A 20,845-nucleotide genomic window follows, 5' to 3' on the forward strand; every position below is an offset into this window, starting at 1 on the left:
CAACAATACTTTGCCTGCAAAATGGTTTATCAATCTTTCTCATCGGCCTTTTTTTTTTGCTAACATGGAAACATAAACACCTCTCGACAAAAGGAACCATACAGATGAATAAACAATTCCTTGTAGTATTTTTGAAATTCCTCTATTACTTATTTCCATCCTACCAAGTTTTATCTTTAACAGTATCTGTTGAATCATCAATATAATCGCGCGATGATGCTCAAAAACCATAGATATTGGTTCAACGAACTGAGTCTATATAATTCATAGCTGTTGATTAGATAATCAAACATGACTTGTAAAGAAAATAATAATAATAATAATCAAATACCATGAATGGCCATTTTCGCAATTATATGACACCAGTTTAGCTAAGACAGTTCACTACATCGTGCTCAGGGACACAGCCATCGGTTTTCAAGTGATTGTCATTAACTTCATAATTAAAAAAGAAGCTATCAACATCATAGGAAGGAGCCCATAGATGTCCCTATTTTAGGGGCTTGGATAGCAACATGGCTTTTGTACGTGAATTAATGAAATTGCTAGGATTTCAGTCTACACTGCGTTGGAGTTTGGTCTAGCTTGATGTAGTAAAGCATTGACCGACTCAAATTAACCCCCCTATCACAAATAGCATAAACAGCACAGACTTGGAGCTAAAACACAAACAATGCAGAAATAAATAAATAAAAAAAGACGGTGAACCCAGGAGCGTTTTTTTGTCAATTGGCAGCGATCATTATCTTAGTGCAGTCGCTTAAAGCCTTCAATCAAAGCTGTATTACGACGCATGCACACAATGCTTGGATTTGCATAAATAAATATGAAGTGGCGCCCGAAGAGGTTGGCGTTTAAATGGGTCATGATTACCATTTTTCTTCCGATAATCTACCCCTGCAGGAGATGTCTCTCTTCATATTACATACCTCAATTGATGCTAAGGAGAGAAGGAATTATTTGTTTAATTAAATGCTATGGACTATCTGATAACATAGCTTTGATGGATCTATTCTATGCACATGGCTCACCGAGAATCAGGTTTGCACTCGAAACGCTCTTAGCGGTGGGTCAGTGCAGAAACTAAAAATAAAAAAATAAAAAAAATAATAGATGAATACGCTAATCAATAAAATATCTAAAACGGGCTGAATGATTTCAAAGGGAAAATTATATACAGTGGAATCTCGATAATTGTACACTTTTGTACAAATTTCAAATTTGATATATTTCTAGGCCATTGATTGGCTAAGAAGCCCACAATTCATGAAAAACTATTCTAAAAATCCTCTGCTGATTCCCCTACTCCAGTTGAGTGTGGGTTTTTTAGAATACTTTTTTTTAAAAGAGTAAGGCTCTTAGCCAACCAATGGCCTAGAAATATATCAAATTTGAAATTTGTACAAAAGTGTACAATTATCGAGATTCCACTGTATGAAAGTGCAACCTCAAATGTTTGCCCAGCAAAGGAGAACAGGCGCACAAGCGTGAATTACTCTTCCCGAGACAATTTTTTTTTTATTCTTAATGTACTACAAGGTCTGAGAAACAGTGCGACACAAAAATGCGCGCACAGACATCAAATCTCGACTCATCGGCCTGAAGTGTGAGACCCATTCACCCATAATCATCCGCAGTAGAAAAGCAAGGAGAATGTTGCCCTAAATGAGTTGCACCATGAAAAAATAAATTTGTTTAGGCATATTTACAGTAGTTACAGTCTGTCCCATTTTTTTTTTTTTTTTTTTTTTTTTTTTTTTTTAAGGAAGTAAATATCTCTAACAATACTGCGCCAGATCATTTCACGCCAAAAGCATTTGCAGTTGAGTTTATTCCCAGTTTTTGGGTCCCTTATCCGTTTTTCTTTTCTTTCTTTTGTGTTAATGGGACAAATGACATCCAAGAGTGGATAGAAATAACCGGGGTGCCTTGTGAGACAATGCGTGGTCAATGCGTAAAAGCATTCGAGTGTCTGAATGCCGTGGATGCTCAAAATAAATTATTTCCCTTATTTTGAGACATGATGTTTTTAAAAATGCTGTCTGTGCACGATTTGAGTCCAAAAGCTCGGCCCCAAGCTAAAACAGGTCTGTATGCACTTTGCACCACACGTTGTAATGTTTAAAACACAGACAAGGTGCCAAGCTGAGACAGCGCACCAAAAAAAAAAAAAAAAAAAAAATCACCGATAACCAGCCATATCATAGCTCATATTTCGACCATTCTCGCTCGAATATCTCAACGTCTTAGGTACTCCATGCTTTGACCTTGCAAATGTGTCATAACTTTTACTCACGCCTCACCAGATCAAGGTCATTACCGTATAGTGGGGACACTGGAGCATAGAGTCTTCAACTTTTCTATAAAAGAAGGACAATAGCCCACCCCACTTTCTATCCACACTACATTCAACAGTCAATCACTTCAAACCACAACCGATTCATCCACATTATTCCTATTCAAGCCCTTCTGAATCGAGGCTTTATACCCTTTTCACTTAATTCTCAAACTAAACGGCCAGCCCAAACCAGACCAACTAGTCTCAATCCAACATGAAGTTCTCCATCACCCTCACTACCCTCGTCGTCCTTGCTCTCTCAGTCATGTCCATTCAAGCTGCTCCAGTCGATACGAATCTCGTTGAGAAAAGGGCTTGCTGCAGTTCTCTCCCCACCTGCCAAAAATTGTCACCCGAATATAGATTACAATGCATGATGAGAGCCAAAACCTTAGGCAATTGCAGTTCAAGATGTTAAGCAAGAGGATAGTCACCAAATCCACTCAAGAGTCTACCGATAATAAGAGAGATTGTGTGCAGACTTTATACTTTGCTGGTTCCAAAGTTCCTCTATACTCAATATATTTCTTATAGTCTTATAATTTAATAAACACATGTAATTCAAATCTGTGTATCAGTTCATTATATCTATTATCTGCTATTCAACTTCCTGTGCACTGTAGCCGACAGAGCGACAATGGAAGAAATCGAGAGCATATCAAGGGCAACTCTATCTGTATTTTATGAAAAATATTAGTAATTTGATTTCTGCGGTAAAGTTGAGAGATGATCTACGCAGTACACTAAAGGAATACACTGAAATCATCGTGGCAAAATATCTGAGATTAGGCCTGTCAGGAGTAACAAGAATACCTCGAACTCTTCCGAAGAAATGACTTTGGACTGCATATTGACAATAATATATTGTTCACCGAAAATGTTTTCGATAACTACCGGAAACTAAAGCAACCAAATAACGAAAACAATAGACAGCATTGGTGAGCATACAAGCAAGCAATGACAGTTCTCGACATCCATCGAGTCATGAAGTAAAGTCCACATTACCAACCTCAGTTATGTTTGCCCATGTCACTGGGGTCGGTGTCAATGTTTTCAAGAATAGGCGTGAGTGCCCTACTGGTCACAGTACTTAGTCGATGTCATCAAGATCCCTATGCTAAGGAAAATACACGTCCCTTATAGCCGCGCATCGGCCTTTAAGATCTATTAAAATGAGGAACGGTAAGATTTACCGCTGATTTCAAAGTCCCTTGCATGTAGCATGACATTTAGAATTGATAAATGCCCTTTATTAGAAGGATTGAAAGAACGGGATTTAAATGCTAAATCCAACGCTTCAACGAAAGCTGTTCCAGAGCCCAGAGCTGCTATGTGAGCTTTCCTAAGTTGGTGATTTATAACCTTACATAGAACAGACGGGGTATAAGGTATCCCAGTCCTCCCATTTAATTTCTCTGAAAGAGAAGAAGTTTAATAAATGGGTGCGATTTGAAGCTTTCTAATACCTTCAATGCTCAGTCTTACAAGAGGTTTATGTATCTACCTGACTGTATATTTTATAAACGCGAGTTTTTATTACAGTTAACAATATCGTGACTAGGATTTGGGATTATTGATCGTGGAAGAGGCACAATTAGCTATAACTTTTGAACTATGTTTTGTATCCACATTAGAACTAGGCTCTGTGGGAATGACAGGAACACCTTCAAACTCCACAGGGTTGACCTTCGACCGCATCAGCATTGGCGCAAAGTTGTTCAAATAGTGTTGCATCGGAAGCGCGATTGTTTTGTAGAGCGAGCTGGTATATCGTCCGTCTAAGAGGTACTCCGTGGCCACCAGAAAAACAAGACAGCAGGAAGCGATGACGGGTACAAGAATGATAAGCCATTGGGGGATCTCAAGGCCATGCTCGATGTCGATTGTGTCATATAACACAATTAAGCGGCTCTTAGTGAGATCAGCTAAAAAGTTGTATCCTAATTCCGCAAAGTACTGGGATATCGCAGCCGTAGCGTTTCTGATGCTGGAGATTGAGAATTGCGCTTGGCCTGCTGATCTAAGGTAGGTGATTTGCATTGAGATGCTCTCGTCTTTCATTTCTGGCAAGACGCCCCCAAACTCAGATATTATTTGAGGATCGATTCTTTTTTCCTTCAACATATTTATCTCAGCGACTACGTACAAACACAATGTGATATCTTTGAAGTTGGGATTGGTGTAGTCGCCATTGAAGTCATCTATGAGTTCCCAAGGCAAGTAGCGGGTTGGGGCACATGTCAAAACATTGATGGAGGTGCCTTGAATCCTCATCTCACTGAATACACTAGTGATGTTTCCTGGACCTGCAGTTGCATTCTGAATGACCGGCTCCATAGCTTGAAAAAGTTCATCGTAATCATCAAATATTTCTTTCGAAGTTTCGTTAAAGAAATTTGACGGGGTAATCACAAAGTTCATATCGGAAACGGTGATTGTAGTGACTCTTCCAGAAGGAAAAACGCATTTTTTTATCGAAGTCATCGGTAAAATGGTTAATCCATTAGTGGGTTCAAGAGTTACACTTCTGAAGGTGTTAGGCAAAGTGCAAACCTCTCCATCGCGATCCACGGCAATGTTCATGACCAAATCATTGTAAAAATTAAAGGATTCAGATTTTACAGAGACGCTCCATCGACTGTCAGACCTCTTCTTTTTGCGCATGGTTTTTGTATTAAAGACTATTGGGGCGCCGCGGATGCTGAGTGTAGTCTTTGCACAACCATTGTTTTCCAAAAGAGCCCTAGAATCGTCTAACATTGCGTAAATATCTAGCTTGTCACATCCGCTTTCATATGGCGATAGTTTTGGGGTATATATCCGCCCTTCAACAGCATCTGGGATAAGTTTAGTGTCGCCTATCATTGCTACTACGGTGTCCACAGCGGTAGAGATATTACGGATAGACTTTGACCATCCACTGAACATACTCTCTCCAAGTGGCAAGTACTGTTTGGTGTTTACAATAGCGGAGGATGGATTTGTTGCTCTGGTTGTAGGCTCAATGAATCGTACTGCTCCTCTTCCCATGATGGCTGCTGCGAGCGTGGCGAGAATGGTGAATAAAAGTGCTGTTTTGGCTTGTAGTGATATGTCGTTACGAGTGTTGATGAGGAAGTTGAACATTTCCAGGTATCCTCCTTGTCGGACCCATCGGATACTGTTAGCGTGCTCGCCGCGGAGCCTAGAGTATACAGCAATAGCAGCGCCGATAGAGGCAACTACAAGGAACCGTGTGATGGCCAATATGATATTGACGAAAACAAGTGTCCAGGGATAATACGCCATGATAGAATAAGAATTGAACAAGTAAAAAAAAAAATAGAGGGAGAGAAAGAAAAGTGAGAGGGATCGTGGTAAAAAAAAAAAAAAAAAAAAAGCATACTTTATATTCAATTACTTTTTCCCTTGCCCAGAATCTGAAACGCAAACTGGGGGTAGCATACAAATTTGAATTCAGGGGAATGACGGCACAAACAAAAACCTAAATGTTTGCCTGACTTAAAAATCAGAGAGCACTGCATCTTACCCTAATTTAATCGACTGAGGCGGAACCCCTGAAACGCAAACAGCACAGCAGTGGCATCAATTGTTAGAAGCTCTGGTTACCAAGATTTGTTGAAGTGTTTCAGGATTATTAGTTGATAGTCTATACAGGAGTATCATTTATGTCATTGTTTGCATTCAGACCATGGGGCCATGGATGATTGTTGGCGCAAACTCTCATCAAGGATGCTGCATTGCTGTGATAGGATTAAGGTTAGAGATGACAATAGGTTTTCCTTAAATTTTGATTTGCCAGACATCAAGAGCAGCTTTAATTTTCCGTCCTCACGCGTTGATTCACTATATTCATAATCCGCATTCCTACCTTGATCATGGCCAATACATTGAGTACTGCTCGAGAATCCTCGGCCACGGATACGCTTCTCACCGGATCAAAAGCCATACAGGGACAAGACAATAAAGGAAAGAATAAGAAGAGCATAAAAGATGAGAGAGGCAGCAGTAAGGACATTGAAAAAGAGAATGAACCTCCTCTTAATGATGACACAATTCCGAAGCAGACCCAGGGAACTAAGCTTGCGCCTAGTAGCGCTGAGTCCGACAAGGAGAATTTTGCGGGCGCCAAAAAACGCAAGCGTTCACGATCAACGCGAATTGTACCGCTGAATGAATGCAATGATGAGGTTGAGGAATCGGAAAGTGAAAGCAGTGATCGCGACTCTGATGATGACTACGCGACTCATGGAAAGAAGAATAAAGTAGACTTGTCTGAGCACATCAAACGGGGCTCTTCTAGGCGTCGACACGAGCCAGAGATGTCAGAATATGGTGAGTCCTTTTAATCGTATCCATTACTACGAGATCAATGATAACTCGGAAGACTAATGCTAGGCTTCAGAAAAACAACGACTGGAGAATATCAAGAGGAACCAGGAGATGCTCCAGTTCTTGGAATTACCTACAGTCACGACAGCTATAATGACAGTTTCTATCGAAGACAAGAATGACACAAGTCTTAGTGACCAAGAAAAGCCAATAACTGCTTCTATAAGGTACTGAATGTGCGTAGTATAGCAGCCTTATTTTATTTAAGCGAATTCTTGGTAATACTAATATCATGTTATCTTGAATAGAATACGGAAGCAGCGTGTGAAGTCAGGTACATATAAATACAACACAATGTGCTGAGACAACGGCTCTGTATCTGACAATTTATTTTTCTTTGCTATACCGAATACTATAGTTCCCAAAGTTGTACAATCAGTCAGAACTTCAAACAGATTGCGTGGACTCCCCGTGAAAAGTATTGAGGTTGGGGAAGACGACAATGTGCATCGCGAGGAATCACCAGCTGTCAAAAAAACTAATATCAAGACAGAGCACCGTAATGAAGATGATGCTAGCGATAACGAAGAAGATGCAGCTAATCTTATGTCAGGAGATTTATTTTTTGATGAGGAGACAAGAAAGAAAGCCATTCGTGTCGATGGCCATTACAAGGGCTGGTTGAATGAAGGCGTCATGAAGAGATATGGCTTTGAAAAATCTGCGCAGGAAGCATGGGAAGCAAATGGCGGAGGTGCATTTTCATTCAAAGACCTACAAGGGCTAGGTGATAGTACAGGAGGTGCCAAATCTAAATCATCAAAGAAACCAAAACATGACGCCAAGATGGTTGCAAAGGCCATGTTCAAGAAAAACCCTAATGCGTTTTTCTATCGACATAACGAACCAGGCCAAGTATGCAGACGTCCATATCGCTCATGAACTATTATTAAATTGTTGCATGCCAAATCAGTCTTCTTATTTTATTTTGTTCCGTTTGACATTCAAATACGATAGGAGCAATGGACAGGAGATTGGACAACAGAAGAAGGAGAGTTGTTTCTCAAGGTAGTAAAGGAATTTGGATGTGGTGATAAATGGGGTCTGTTTGCCAGCCACATTCCACACCGCGTGGGATATCAATGCAGCAACTACTACCGTCAGGTTGTCTTGCCTACAGGCCTGGTTTTTGACCCCAACTATGAATACACATCAAGAGGCAAACCGGTTTATTGCGGCAAGTACAACCAACGGCGCGATTAAAAAAATCCATAACTGTAAATATCTATATATCTATCCTTCAATATGACTATACATTCTTAGTATATTTTCCGTTTGCAATAAAGAAGGCAAAGAGAACTCTCTTACTTTGCCTGGAATCAAAAGTGGCTGCGGTTGTTCTATTCTATGTTTTTATGTGTCTCTGAAAAATAAAAATATGTCTAGTCTAGTCTACAAATGGTGTCAAAATACTGATGTGCGGATGTGGTGCAAAAAGCACGGTGCATAAAAATAACTGCATGGGTGGGTGGGTGGTGGGGACGGGTAAAGGTATTATGCCTTCATTCTCTTCCTGCGCGTTGGTTTTGACGACGCCTATTGGCATCCAATTCACGCTTCCTAATCCTCAGGGAGGACTGAGTCACCTCGAGAACCTCATCTGCTGCAAGATAGGAAATCATCGACTCCAAACTCATTTCAACCGGTGGGCGCAGGATGATATTGTCATCTTTGGCAACTGTGCGGATGTTTGTCACCTGTTTTGCGCGGGTAGGGTTCACTTCCAGATCGCCAGCACGGGAAGACTCTCCAATGACCATACCAGCGTAAACCTTGTCGCCCGGACGAATGAACAGCTTACCGCGAGGTTCGATCAAATTAAGAGCATAGGAGGTAGCTGCTCCAACAGTTCCCATGGCGACTAAACTTCCTTTGCGAGATCTTTCAAGGCCGCCTTTATAGGGCATATAGCCCAAGAAAGTATGGTTCAATGTCCCATCTCCACTCGTGTCATTCTTAAATTCTGAAGCATATCCCAATAATCCACGAGTCGGGCACTCAAAGATAATACGAGTCTTGTCTCCGTTTTCCTCGAAGCTCTTGAGCTCAGCCTTGCGTTTACTTAGCTTCTCAATGATAGTTCCAGTGTACTGATTACCAACATCAATAGTGACTTCTTCGATCGGCTCCAGACGCTCTCCATTCTCTTCTTTGTACACAACACGAGGAGGCGACACGCTGAGTTCGAATCCTTCGCGACGCATAGTTTCGATCAAAACTCCAAGCTGCAACTCTCCACGTCCACGGACCTCAAAGGCTTCTTTGTTTTCTGACTCCACAACCTGGAGAGCGACATTAGTCTCTGCTTCCTTCATCAGACGATCGCGGATCATGTTGGAAGTCAAACTCTTGCCTTCCTCTCCAGCGTAGGGCGAATCATTGACAGAAAACTTCATGACAATGGTGGGAGGATCGATAGGATTGGACTATAATTAAGTGTATAAAAAATTAAAGGTTAGCAGGCACCAAATGCGATTGTTCTCAAAAAAGAAATCGTAGCAAGATCTTACAGGAAGTGGCTCAGTGACACTAAGGTCACAGAGAGTCGAGTTGACTGTTGCATTAGCGACTCCTGTAAGTGTAACAATGTCACCCGCACCAGCCTCGTTCACAGGGATCATCTCCAATCCACGACGAACAAAGATCTTGGTACAACGTCCAGATTCAGTCTGTTTTCCTTCGCGATCCAAGGCTTGCATCTTATCACCAATCTTGATAGTGCCTCCAGTGATCTTCCCGAGGAAGCACTTTCCAAGGTAAGGATTGCTGTCGATTTGGGTGACAAGCATCTTAAAAGTATCAGAACGGTCAACCTTTGGTGCAGGAACGTGATCGACGATCAAATCCAACAGAGGCCTCATGCTTTCACGGGCCTCATTCATGCCGCGTGTGGCCCAGCCTTCCTTTGCGGAAGCATACACAATAGGGTAATCCATTTGCTCGTCAGAAGCACCCAGTGAGCTAAACAAATCCAGCAGTAATCCGTCGACTTCGTCTACGCGCGAGGTTGGGCGATCAACTTTATTGAGGACGACAAGCGGACGAAGGCCAGTTGACAAGGCCTTATTCAGGACAAACTTAGTCTGCGTCATTGGCCCCTCACTAGCATCTTTGATTAAGATTCAATATTAGATTTGGCAATAGAAACACTTAAAGCTTTATATCTTCATAGATACTTACCAACAATCAACGCAACGCCATCAACCATTGACAGAATGCGTTCTACTTCGCCGCCAAAGTCAGCATGTCCGGGCGTATCTACATTATCGGGGTAAATTGTAAGTAAACCAAAATCGACATTCGAAAAAGCGTCTTTGCTTAATAGAAACCAGCCCATATGTTCAATAGCAACATAACATACCGACAATGTTGATCTTGATAGGCCTGCCGTCTGCAGTATTATAGACAACAGATGTGACTTTAGAGAGGATGGTAATACCTCTTTCTTTCTCAAGTGTGTTGGAATCCATGACACGGGTTGATCCAAGTGCTTCTCCTGACTGTGCTAACAATTTGTCGACAAGCGAAGTCTTTCCATGGTCGACATGAGCTAAGCGAATAAGTCCCATCAGCACACATATTTATAAAAGAGACAAGATACTCAAGGCTATTACTTTAATCTTACCAATGATAGCAATGTTGCGGATATTTTCTACAGGCATCATGTCTTCAACAGTCAATGATGGGGTGGCTAGTTCCTCCTGAGAAGCCTCTGTGACATAGCAACGACGAAGGAACTGTGAACTTGTAGTAGCTGTTCTCCAAAGCTGCGCTTTTGATAAAAGTATTCCTGCATGAGGCGTCTGTGCCTTGACCGGAATAGTCATAACATTTCTCAACAATGGTCTTGAAGCTGAGGCCCCTGTAGTGATGAATGGCCTAGCGAAGGGTAACTTCACCGTTGCAGTCCTGAGAGAAGGTCGAATGGCAAACATGTTCTTGATTAGTACAGAGTAACCGGACAAGTCGATCAGTTTGCTAATTTTGAATCAGATTCTCGGAAGAAGTTTATATTCAAAGCCACATTCTCGCCACCAACACTGCTTGTTTCATCTTTTTAAGGTTTGAGTTTTAGAATCTGTCAGGGGTACAAACAAACAAATCAAAATTGCAATTAACCCGCCACTGCTGTGTCAACTGTATGCGCAATCACTTGGTCATTCAAACTTAAGATTCTATGGCATATATAAACTAGCGAGGTTTAAGATAGATCCCCATCCTTCTTTCCTCACCCTCGTTTTCCTCTATCATTTTCCTCACTCGTTTCTCTCCCCTCTTTTCTAGAATTCCTCTAGTTGTAAATATCTAATAGTCGCTACGACATCCATAACACCCGTATTTTAATTTCTTCTCCTCTTAAAACAAATTGCTTTACACTCACTCTGTACATTTTCATCATACGTTATTTACCTTAACCCTGACCCTCTCACCATTGACGACATATTCACTTTCCTTCACCCCGAAACTTTCTTTATCATGTTCGTGGCTTGGTCATTTCTCGGGCTCAACATCATCTTGGCCTTATTCCAAGCCTTACTTGTCAGTGCCGTTGGTGCCATCCTCGCCATTTATTCCAAATATGGCGATGAATACGCCAACAGCATTCGTTGGGTTCGCCAAGGCGGATACTTTGAAATGTATAACACACTTGTCAACTCTCGCAACAGTATTCCTCGTTCAACAAAGCTCATACTCATTATAACGATAGTTGTGAGTATTATTGCAAGTCTTTCCGATATTGGAGCCATCTACTTCATCGAACCATCAGAGGCACCAAGTCGAACAACATTTATAATCGTTAAAACTACTCAATACGTGGTTAATTCTGGTCAGTACATACTCAGTGGCTGGAATACAGCAACCCGTGGCCGCTCAGACATTGTGGATGCCATAAAGCATATGATAAACGATACAGCAAATATCCCTGGCTATGTGCCTGGGCTCGTCTACACCCCAAGGACTACCAAATACGAGATTGGATGCGATAAAATCGCGTTTCAGATGTGGGATGGTGATGTCATATTGAATACACATCAAGATAGCTGCGCCACAGCCAACTTTACTATGGATGGAATAGTTGTAAGAGACTATTCAAAGATGACCGTCATACGCGAGTCCAGTAGCCGAATAAGCATTTCTGTACTTGGGCAATCTCCCATTTTTTTTACAGAAATGATCTCAACTACATCAATGACCATCTTTGGAGAGGAATGTGGGTTGTTGGAAGCGTACACGAACTCAGATATGCTTGCGGATGGAATTTCCTCTTTACCGGTAACTCAAGCTACCAAGTGTATCCTTCCGACTGGCGAAATAATTGTGATATCATCAACAGCAATACGTTTTTTCGTGGCGGACCCCCAACTTATTAACATCACAACTTCCACCCTCTTTCACGAGGAAAATGAGCTAGTTAAAGCAATGGAAACAACTGTCATGAAGGAGTCATTCACAAAGAATTCGACCTTACTTGTCGAGCTCAGGGCTGGCGACTCATCTCTGGATGCATCAGGCTGTTTCTCAAATTGGAACACTGAGACAAATTCGACCAACCTGGCATGTATGTATATCAATTTCAAATACATCATCACCAAGGCCCAAAAGCCCGATAAAATTATTGCAGCTGCACGTGGAAATGCTCCATGGCCAAAGCCAGTGGGATATAGTTCGGTAATGGCCATTCAGCATCTTCCGACAATCACGTATAAGGAACCAAAGCATCTTTCCATCGCTGGCGCGAAGGATGCAACGAAATCAGTAGCTGATTATGTGGCATCATTGGGGCAGAACTTTTTCGTCGATTTTGCTCAGCGACAACTTTTAGTTCTGTACGATTCTTCAGAGTACGAAAAAGGCTTCGATATTCCTGATTGGTTGGCGATCGGAGCTTTGTGTACTATGGTAGTCTGTGCTATATTTTATGTCTCTACCCAGTATTTCTTGGATCCACGATACACTGGCTCGCTCTACAAAGTCATGTCGATTCACCTGGCAGACAAATACAACAGCTACGCCCAAATGATTCGATGGTCCAAAGTTTACTCTATGCAGCTTGACGAGTTTTCGAATGCGGCATCCAATGATGATGAGCACCAAACCAAATACAACAACAAATCCGATGATGTCGAATATCAAACTAAATACACCAACAAATCCGATACTTCACTCAATCGCGGAATGTGGTGAATCTTGAGTATATATCCTTCCCTAACAGTAGCTTCATCATCTTAATGTATATATATAGACTTATACCCATCATTAAAACAACTATTTTTTATTTAAAGTAATGAAATGATGAAAAACAAGACTTCTTTCCTTCTACTTGATGATTGTGCATTGGGTCTCGGAGGTTTATTTTACCTAAGACTCATAATCAAGTCGTTTTATTAAACATAGTCAAATGGTGCTCTAACCTCCTTCATTCGTCGTCTTCCTCAACTTATTAATATACACATTAGCACACAAAAATGAGTCTAGATCACCTATCGATTAGCTTTTCTCTTATATCTCTTATATCTTAGGAATCATCTATGTAGGCACTGATCGAAGTTGATACAAATAAAGCTCCCAATCCTACCTACGCGACTATTGTGTATGGGTATTTCAGCTAGATTCCTTATTGAATTAACTTTTAATTTTACTTTTCTTTTTCTTTTTATTTCTAGCTAGCCATGGATTCAGCTTTTATCTATTAACTTGGTACTATATGGTCACACACCGTATCTCCTACAAAGGCTAATACTTAAATCATAAAAATGGACCACTGCTGGTCGCTATCCAATGTTAAAATCAAGAATTCCATATGATTTTAAGCGCCTTAGGGATAAAGCTTGCTCTACAAAACTAGTATCATGGTGTCTGAAGAGTATCAGCTTCGATATAAGCGATCTAAATGAAAGATAAAGCAAAGGATTGATTCGATTTTCGCCTCTAAAAAATGAGTCCATGACTAGCTTGAAATAAAAAAAAAAAAAAAAAAAGTTGCTAATAAGGAGTCAAGCTGAAAAGAACTATATGCAACAAACACGTAAATGGAGGTGGGGGCTTTACTTGTAGCACGTATGATCAATGTCTACATAAAGAATGCCTAGCTGATGGATGGTATTGGCTCATTTTTGCGTGTTAGTGTACATTACTGTCATAGATACCGTTCATGTTGTCTTTTATTGACTTGGTTCTTTTATTTTTCGCCATAATTTTATCCGCCAGCTACTAGATTCCGATAACACAGTTGACATCTCACGAATACGGTTAAATATTATTTATTAGGTATATCAACATGAACGGATTAGGGCGAGAATGGACTAGATCAAAGGCGATTTAAACAAAGAATGGACGCGCTCCAAAGGCAGAAAAGTAAAGTTATCATCCTCTCGCGCTGATAATGAGGCTAAGGGGCCTTGCGACACTTATTAATACAGGTCATATATTCTCTGTTGGCACGGCTTTGGCATATATGCTTTGCTGAGCGTGGAACGCCTCTACATTCGTAACGCGTGCATGCGCATCCTCTTTTCTCAAGGACCTCAATCTCGGCCGGAGCAGTGCGGATAGAGGCGGACATGGCTGAGGACGCAAGAGCAAAGATAACAAGAGCGGTGGAGATCTTCATGGTAGGTCAGCGACTTCGATATATTGTGGTTAGGTTATAAGGGGTAGGGACAGTGAGATTTCGGTTTAGGGCTGTAGTAGTATTTGGCTGCTTTAAGTGTTTTTGAGGATGAAAAGTAAAGGAATGTGATGCGCTCTTTTATAAAGATTTTTTTTGAAAAAGAGAGAGAGAGAAAAAGAGAGACCTAACAAGTGTAGATGAGGCGGAATGATTCTGTCCGAGCGCCGAATTGTCGATATGGTTTCCTCTGTAGGGAATACAATATGGTGCATGACAAGTGATAGATGTTTGTATCATAACTTGGTCTGTAGCTCACTCAACCTAGGCTTATTGCTTGAAGATCACATTTTGTTTAACATAGTTGGCTAGGTCAGGGGCAGTTTGTCAGTGATTATTTAAAAAATACGAAAGAAAAAACAATGTTACAACCAGCGGTAATAACCGTTTCTTTAAATTCTATTATAAAGAATATTTTAGTTGTAATCACTAACCTACAACTATCAACGTTTAGTTTTTCTACTGACACCAATCAAAGTCGATGAAGCATTGTTTTTCAGTTCCTGGCATGTGGAGCGTAACTGTAATAACATTCAGTTATTAATATCGCCTTGGGACAAAAAAAAAAAAAAGTATTCACCGACAATAACAATGTATAGGCCGATCATTCTTTACAAACAGGACTTTGATCGTTATCGCTTTATGACATTGTTTTTGCGTACTCGGTAGGAGTACTTGTTTCACCTAGACATGTTCAAAAGACAATGGAGCCCCGAATACATTGCCGCCGCCCTCAGTAACTTTTATGCAAATGCTAATACACATGAAGGTTAATCCTATGGAATTCCAGGGCACTCAAAGCAATCAATGCTGAGCCTGGCTCAAGAAACGAAAGCATACACACACACACACAAAAACAAGTCATTTTAAGCCTACGAATTCAACATCTTAGCAACAAAACAAGGGCTGAGAGTCGAGACATTCGAGCCAATTGATCACGAAATACGTGACAATAAAAATACTAAGAGGACTGATATTTGTTTTTTTCACTTAGATATTTATGGATCGAAGGAGTATGTGGACTAAATAAGAGACTCGCATAAAAAAACGGGGAACCCATCTTAATGCATTTATAATGATTAGGACACCTGTTTCTCTCCTAAGTGAATAAAAGTTGCGATTGAAAAAGAGAACATGACAAAGTCTTTTTGTGAAAGATTAATGGCAAGTTGAACAGCCGATAGAAAGAATAAGGAGAGTTGAGGATAGTCAGAATGATAGAAAAAACTTTTTTGTCGGACTGAGATTGTTTGATATAGTATAGTATAGTATGGTTCGGTTTGGTTGGATAGTAATGATGTATAAACGAAAGAGTATATAAATGTTTTTTTTTTTTTTTTTTTTTTTGCTGTTGAGTATCGTGAGGATAAGAAATAAAGTGAGCGCTTGGCCATCTTTTATAGGAAATGGCGAATGAAGCTCTCATAACAATCCACTGTCTCGGCTTCACTATGGCGATCTCTTGGCCTCAAGAGGTGCGGGCAAAATTTTTTGAGACATTAGTAGATCAGTGCATGCATTTCCAAGCCAAAACATTTAAAGCGACTTGACCAAAAATGGCCATGAAAGGAGCTCTATTAGGTTCGAATGTTTAGTGACCCCATTATTTGTAAATAAATACATGTAGATCACATTATTTCACACCCCAGTTTTCTATATTTTTTATTTTACTTTACTTCTATTTAATATATATATATATATATATGTGTGTGTGTGTGTTGCTTAGGCTAAAAGCACTAGATCAGGTATGCTATAGGAAATACCAGGGTACTTTTGATATACAGTTCCCTGACCCTCATTGTTGCATTGTACTTACAATCATCCCCCCTGATTCTAGACTCTATTGTTTTCCAGACAGAATGGATCATGAGTAATATGGGCCTTCATATTTATTTGAAAATTTACAAAAAAATACAACTAGAATGTATAGGATACGAACATGATCAAGAGTAGTGTTTAATACAATAAATAGAGATGAAGTAGCAATAAATGTTGATAAGCAATTAAAGTATGTCTCGAATGCTTTTTTTATTTTTTTATTTTTTTTTTTAATATTCAGAGCCATATTTAATATGTGCCCTTTCGCCCGCCTTATTTCTTCTGTCACGCTTGTCTGTACCCTTTGTATGGTTTTGTTTGGCAGAAAAGCTGATTTTCGAGCTTGACCTCAAATTCTTGGCCACACGAGCCTTGATCTCCTCCGCAGATATTGGGCCAGATGATTTGGTCATTTTGCTACGTGTTGATCCTGCAACTGATCCTGCAACCTTGGGCTTCACATCGCGGTAAGCCTTGAATGCACGGTTGTTGATAGGTTCATCCAATGATCCCACAGAGTCATTTTCTTCATCTTCGTCATTCTCATCCTCACTATTGGGGTTGCTGTTATTTTGGGAATCAGGGACAGACTGTTGATCATGTTGTGAAAGGTTGGCTAGTGACAATTTCCCAATCGAGACCGGCACTTCCTGTGGTTTCTGTTCATCAGGCTGCGTTCCTTCTTCTTCCTCTTCTTCCTCTTCTTCCTCTTCTTCCTCAGAATCATCATCTGACTCCTCCTCCAATGCTTCTCCATCTCCATCTTCGTCTTCGAGCTCATCATCTGAGCGATTATATGCATCTTCTCCCAACTCCTGTGCCAACTGTCCTTCTTCCTCTTGGAACCTCTCAAGCTCCTGCTGTTTCTCCTTTGTGAACCCAGACGCTGCAACCTGAACATCCAATGAAAACTGTCTCTCCGTATCCAGTTTGAACTTTGGGTATAGTAGACTCTCATATTGGAAACGTCTCTTGAAGAAGACACGGATACACTCGACATCACGATTGAAATAATACTCTGCGTTGGGGTGATCGATTGACACCATCTGAGGGAAATCAATCAGCACAGCTTCTCCGTTCTCACGAATCAAAATATTGAACTCGTTAAAATCTCCGTGAATCAATCCGTAACTCGCCAATTTCACGATCAGGTTCATGAGATTCGAGTATAACTTTCCAGGATCTGCAACTTCGTTGATCTGTCGAAGAGGGAAAGCGTCAATGAGTTCCATAACAATACAATGACGATTCTGGTCGATGGGCTCAGGAACAGGGAATCCATGCTCGTGCAGAACCTTCATAAAAGCGTACTCCTTCTCTGCTGCCAACTTGGACATGTACATCCACGATGCTGATTTACGATTTTTCAAGTAATCTCTCTTTGACTTGATTGTCCTGAAACTCACTCGTCCCAATCTAGTTTATCCAAAAAAGGGTTGTACGAGAAGAAATGGTCTGTGAGGATCATCGAATGTTTTAAATGGATGTAGTGCAGCTATATGGGCCCTTCTAAGGTGCATTCGCCTAATTTAATCATATGAGCGCTTCCTCTCACTCACCTCTGGATCTTGAGAACCATCTGACGCTCCTCTTCATTGGCGACAATATAAATATCTGATTCCTTTCCGACACCAATCCGATTTCCGACCGAATAAACACTGTTTCTCTGGCAGAATGTCCTGAGCGCCAAGTAGTCGTATCCTCCATATGTCAGTCGATATCCATCGTCTGTAGGATTGTTTTTAAGAAAAAAGAAAAAAATTTATAGACAATACTAAGTATCTTGTCCTCATATTAAACTTTAATATTGCCTTTTGTTCGTAAGGGTTTTACATTTGATATGCTGAGCCTTGGCGATCAAGTTCCGTCTTGCAAGCTCACTCAAAATCTTGTGTACCCCTCCATGACGAAGTCTAGCAATCTGGGAGATCATAGCGGAAGGAACGACCTCATGATTCTTGGAACCCATCTCCGTCTATCAATTCAATTCATAGAGGACCAAAAAAAAAAAAAAAAAAAAAAAAAGAGAGAGAGAGAGAGATGTGGGTCTAAGCATTAGAAGAAAAATGTATATATTGGTATTTCAATTCTGCTATTGCCTATGAAATAAAGGGAGAGAGGAACTGTGTTGACCTACTGCGGTAAGGACTCGAAAGTCCTCAGGAGACATATACCGAAGTACTTTGACATCTAACCTCATATTGACTGTTGCTTATATGCTATGTTGTTCGTTTAGTGAGAGTGTGGGAGCACGATGAAGCCAATGGACGGGTGGTCTTTAAATGAAGTCAATGACTTTAATGGTTGAATGCCTTTAAAAAAAAAAAAAAAAAAAAAAATGATGTTATGAAAGTGGCTTGAGTGACTGCCCCTGCTTGACAAGTTTTTTTTTTTTTTTTATAAAAAAGAACATCCCCAAGACCAATTATTGAGAAACCAACTTTACACTTGCCAGGAATACCATGGATTCAGTGAAAACACAACCTATCGAAGCCTCAGCAGAACCCGCGCCCTCCGAAGTAGTAGAGGCCCTAGAACTCACCCCCTCTGGAAAGCCCAAAAAACGCTTTGTTGGCAAGGCTAGAAAACAGCAACAGCAGCAGCAAGCAGCAAACGATTCCTCCGACCTAACTATTGAAGATTCCGTTGTGGCAATTAGAGATGGTAAGGGCCGGAAAATCGTCCTTCTACAGGAGCTAGGCTACCACCGCAATCTGTAGACTGCTGATAATATTCAATAATAATGACACATTCATTGGCAACCCATTTATTGAACAATAGCATCAAAGAGTGCAGGATCTAGTAGATCCCGAGTTGCTAACCAAGTTCCGGATGAGATTTTGAACGATACAAAGCTCAACCTTGCGATTGAGCAACTCCCATCCAACTATGGTTTTGAAATCCATAAGACTGTATGGAGTGTACGTAAAGCTGGAGCTAAGAAAGGTAAAAATCTTTGAGCGAACATGGTTATGATCAATAACAAATATCATTCACTGCGCAGAACATAAATGGTAACTAAATTTATCTTTTTTTTTTTTTTTTTTTTTTTTTTTTTTGCTATTTCAAAAACAGTGGCTCTGCAGTTTCCAGAAGGCTTGTTGATCTTTGCCTGTACAATCGCAGATATCTTGGAAAAGTTCTGTCAAGTCGAAACTTTGGTGATGGGAGATGTCACTTATGGGGCGTGCTGCATCGACGACTTTACAGCTGTAGCTTTGGGATGTGATTTCATGGTTCATTATGGTCACAGCTGCCTTGGTATGCGTTCTTTGTTTTTTTTGTTTTTTTTTTTTTTTTGTCTGAGCAGTTTTTGTTGAAAAGGATGAACTATAATGGTTCTCAAAAAATGATACTAATGTAAATTGTATATATTCATGGACTCAAAACAAAATTTAACAAAAAAAATACAACATTACATTACAGTTCCGGTCGATGTAACCACTATCAAAACACTATACGTTTTTGTTGACATTGGGATTGATGTCCAGCACTTTATCGCTACAGTCCGTAAGAACTTTCAACCACAATCGAAATTAGTGCTCGTTGGCGTCATTCAATTTGTGCAGGCGATCCAGGCTGCTCGCCGTGAACTGGAAGTCGATTATATTCTCAATGTTCCTCAAGCCAAACCTTTATCTCCAGCCGAGATCTTGGGCTGCACAGCTCCACGGTTACCGGAAGGTGAGGATGCATTGATCTTCCTGGGCGATGGACGGTTCCATCTAGAGTCGATCATGATCCATAATCCAGACTTGCCAGCATTCAGATATGATCCCTATGACAAGAAGTTTACACGAGAAAGATATGACCATGCGGATATGCATTCGTTGAGGAAACACGCGATTGAGACAGCCAAGAAAGCGAAGCGATTTGGATTGATTCTTGGTACTCTTGGCCGACAAGGAAGCACATCTATTCTTGAAGTAAGGCTTTTGAGGATCTTAGCTGCGCTTGTTGCACAGAATGTAGATCAAATCCTTTCCTACAATTTTATACTTTTGACTGAAGCTAAATCCTTTATTCCTTTTTCATTATTACTATCACTATTTTCAATCTTTTTTCTTTTTTGATAGCATATGGAAGCGAAGCTGAAGGAGCGTGGATGCGACTATACTATTATTCTTCTATCTGAAATTTTCCCTGGAAAGCTAGCCATGTTTGAGGATATAGAAGCATTTATTCAAATTGCATGCCCTCGTCTGTCGATCGATTGGGGTTATGCATTCTCAAAGCCACTTTTGACTCCATACGAGGCTTCAGTTGTATTTGAATCCATTCCATGGCAAGAGACATATCCGATGGATTTCTACTCGAATGATTCATTAGGGCCATGGACTGTCAACCATGGGCGGAATATCAGAAAGAAACCTACAGGAACAGGAGACGTCAAATCACTTAAAGCAAAGAAGACTCAAGATCATACTGTAGAGGTATTATCAGGACCAATGTCAGGGTCAACATCTGCAATAGTACCGACATCAGTATCTGCGAACGATCCAATAGCATTATAAAATATTATTAATAAAAATTGTCAACTGAGCTACAGGAAATGATGGCGTGGCTTAGATACCATGCCACACGTTATTCGAATATTTTTTACGCGTCATTTTCTCTTTTTAACTTTC

At 40.5% G+C, this 20,845-nt stretch overlaps 6 protein-coding genes across 6 annotated transcripts; 3 read left to right on the plus strand and 3 right to left on the minus strand.

The window, feature by feature from the left end:
- Positions 1-3,862: 3,862 nt before the first annotated feature.
- On the minus strand, positions 3,863-5,682 carry BCR41DRAFT_352001 (hypothetical protein). The gene has a single exon (XM_022023888.1). The coding sequence runs from the start codon at positions 5,624-5,626 to the stop codon at positions 3,896-3,898; it is 1,731 nt and encodes a 576-aa protein (XP_021882023.1). The 5' UTR covers positions 5,627-5,682; the 3' UTR covers positions 3,863-3,895.
- A 461-nt stretch (positions 5,683-6,143) lies between these two features.
- On the plus strand, positions 6,144-8,051 carry BCR41DRAFT_385915 (hypothetical protein). Its single transcript, XM_022027731.1, has 5 exons — positions 6,144-6,673; positions 6,744-6,897; positions 6,979-7,004; positions 7,089-7,585; positions 7,688-8,051. The coding sequence occupies exons 1-5, from the start codon at positions 6,217-6,219 to the stop codon at positions 7,931-7,933; spliced, it is 1,380 nt and encodes a 459-aa protein (XP_021882024.1). The 5' UTR covers positions 6,144-6,216; the 3' UTR covers positions 7,934-8,051.
- A 42-nt stretch (positions 8,052-8,093) lies between these two features.
- Positions 8,094-10,698, minus strand: BCR41DRAFT_352004 (GTP-binding protein TypA). Its single transcript, XM_022023889.1, has 5 exons — positions 10,356-10,698; positions 10,092-10,280; positions 9,911-9,988; positions 9,241-9,839; positions 8,094-9,156 (listed from the first exon to the last, which is right to left on the minus strand). The coding sequence occupies exons 1-5, from the start codon at positions 10,663-10,665 to the stop codon at positions 8,233-8,235; spliced, it is 2,100 nt and encodes a 699-aa protein (XP_021882025.1). The 5' UTR covers positions 10,666-10,698; the 3' UTR covers positions 8,094-8,232.
- A 273-nt stretch (positions 10,699-10,971) lies between these two features.
- BCR41DRAFT_352005 (hypothetical protein) lies at positions 10,972-12,982 on the plus strand. The gene has a single exon (XM_022023890.1). It carries the CDS (start codon positions 11,207-11,209, stop codon positions 12,914-12,916), a length of 1,710 nt encoding a protein of 569 aa, XP_021882026.1. The 5' UTR covers positions 10,972-11,206; the 3' UTR covers positions 12,917-12,982.
- Positions 12,983-16,698: 3,716 nt separating this feature from the next.
- BCR41DRAFT_43775 (RIO1 family-domain-containing protein) lies at positions 16,699-18,519 on the minus strand. Its single transcript, XM_022030843.1, has 5 exons — positions 18,355-18,519; positions 18,051-18,192; positions 17,777-17,945; positions 17,043-17,633; positions 16,699-16,876 (listed from the first exon to the last, which is right to left on the minus strand). The coding sequence occupies exons 1-5, from the start codon at positions 18,415-18,417 to the stop codon at positions 16,834-16,836; spliced, it is 1,008 nt and encodes a 335-aa protein (XP_021882027.1). The 5' UTR covers positions 18,418-18,519; the 3' UTR covers positions 16,699-16,833.
- A 120-nt stretch (positions 18,520-18,639) lies between these two features.
- On the plus strand, positions 18,640-20,731 carry BCR41DRAFT_380754 (putative diphthamide synthesis protein-domain-containing protein; the record flags this gene model as incomplete). Its single annotated transcript, XM_022027274.1, has 6 exons — positions 18,640-18,881; positions 18,999-19,163; positions 19,293-19,478; positions 19,644-20,143; positions 20,294-20,557; positions 20,585-20,731. The coding sequence occupies exons 1-6, from the start codon at positions 18,680-18,682 to the stop codon at positions 20,729-20,731; spliced, it is 1,464 nt and encodes a 487-aa protein (XP_021882028.1). The 5' UTR covers positions 18,640-18,679.
- Positions 20,732-20,845: the final 114 nt, after the last annotated feature.

The sequence above is a fragment of the Lobosporangium transversale genome (assembly GCF_002105155.1).
Source record: "Lobosporangium transversale strain NRRL 3116 chromosome Unknown BCR41scaffold_15, whole genome shotgun sequence".
Classification (NCBI taxonomy): domain Eukaryota; kingdom Fungi; phylum Mortierellomycota; class Mortierellomycetes; order Mortierellales; family Mortierellaceae; genus Lobosporangium; species Lobosporangium transversale.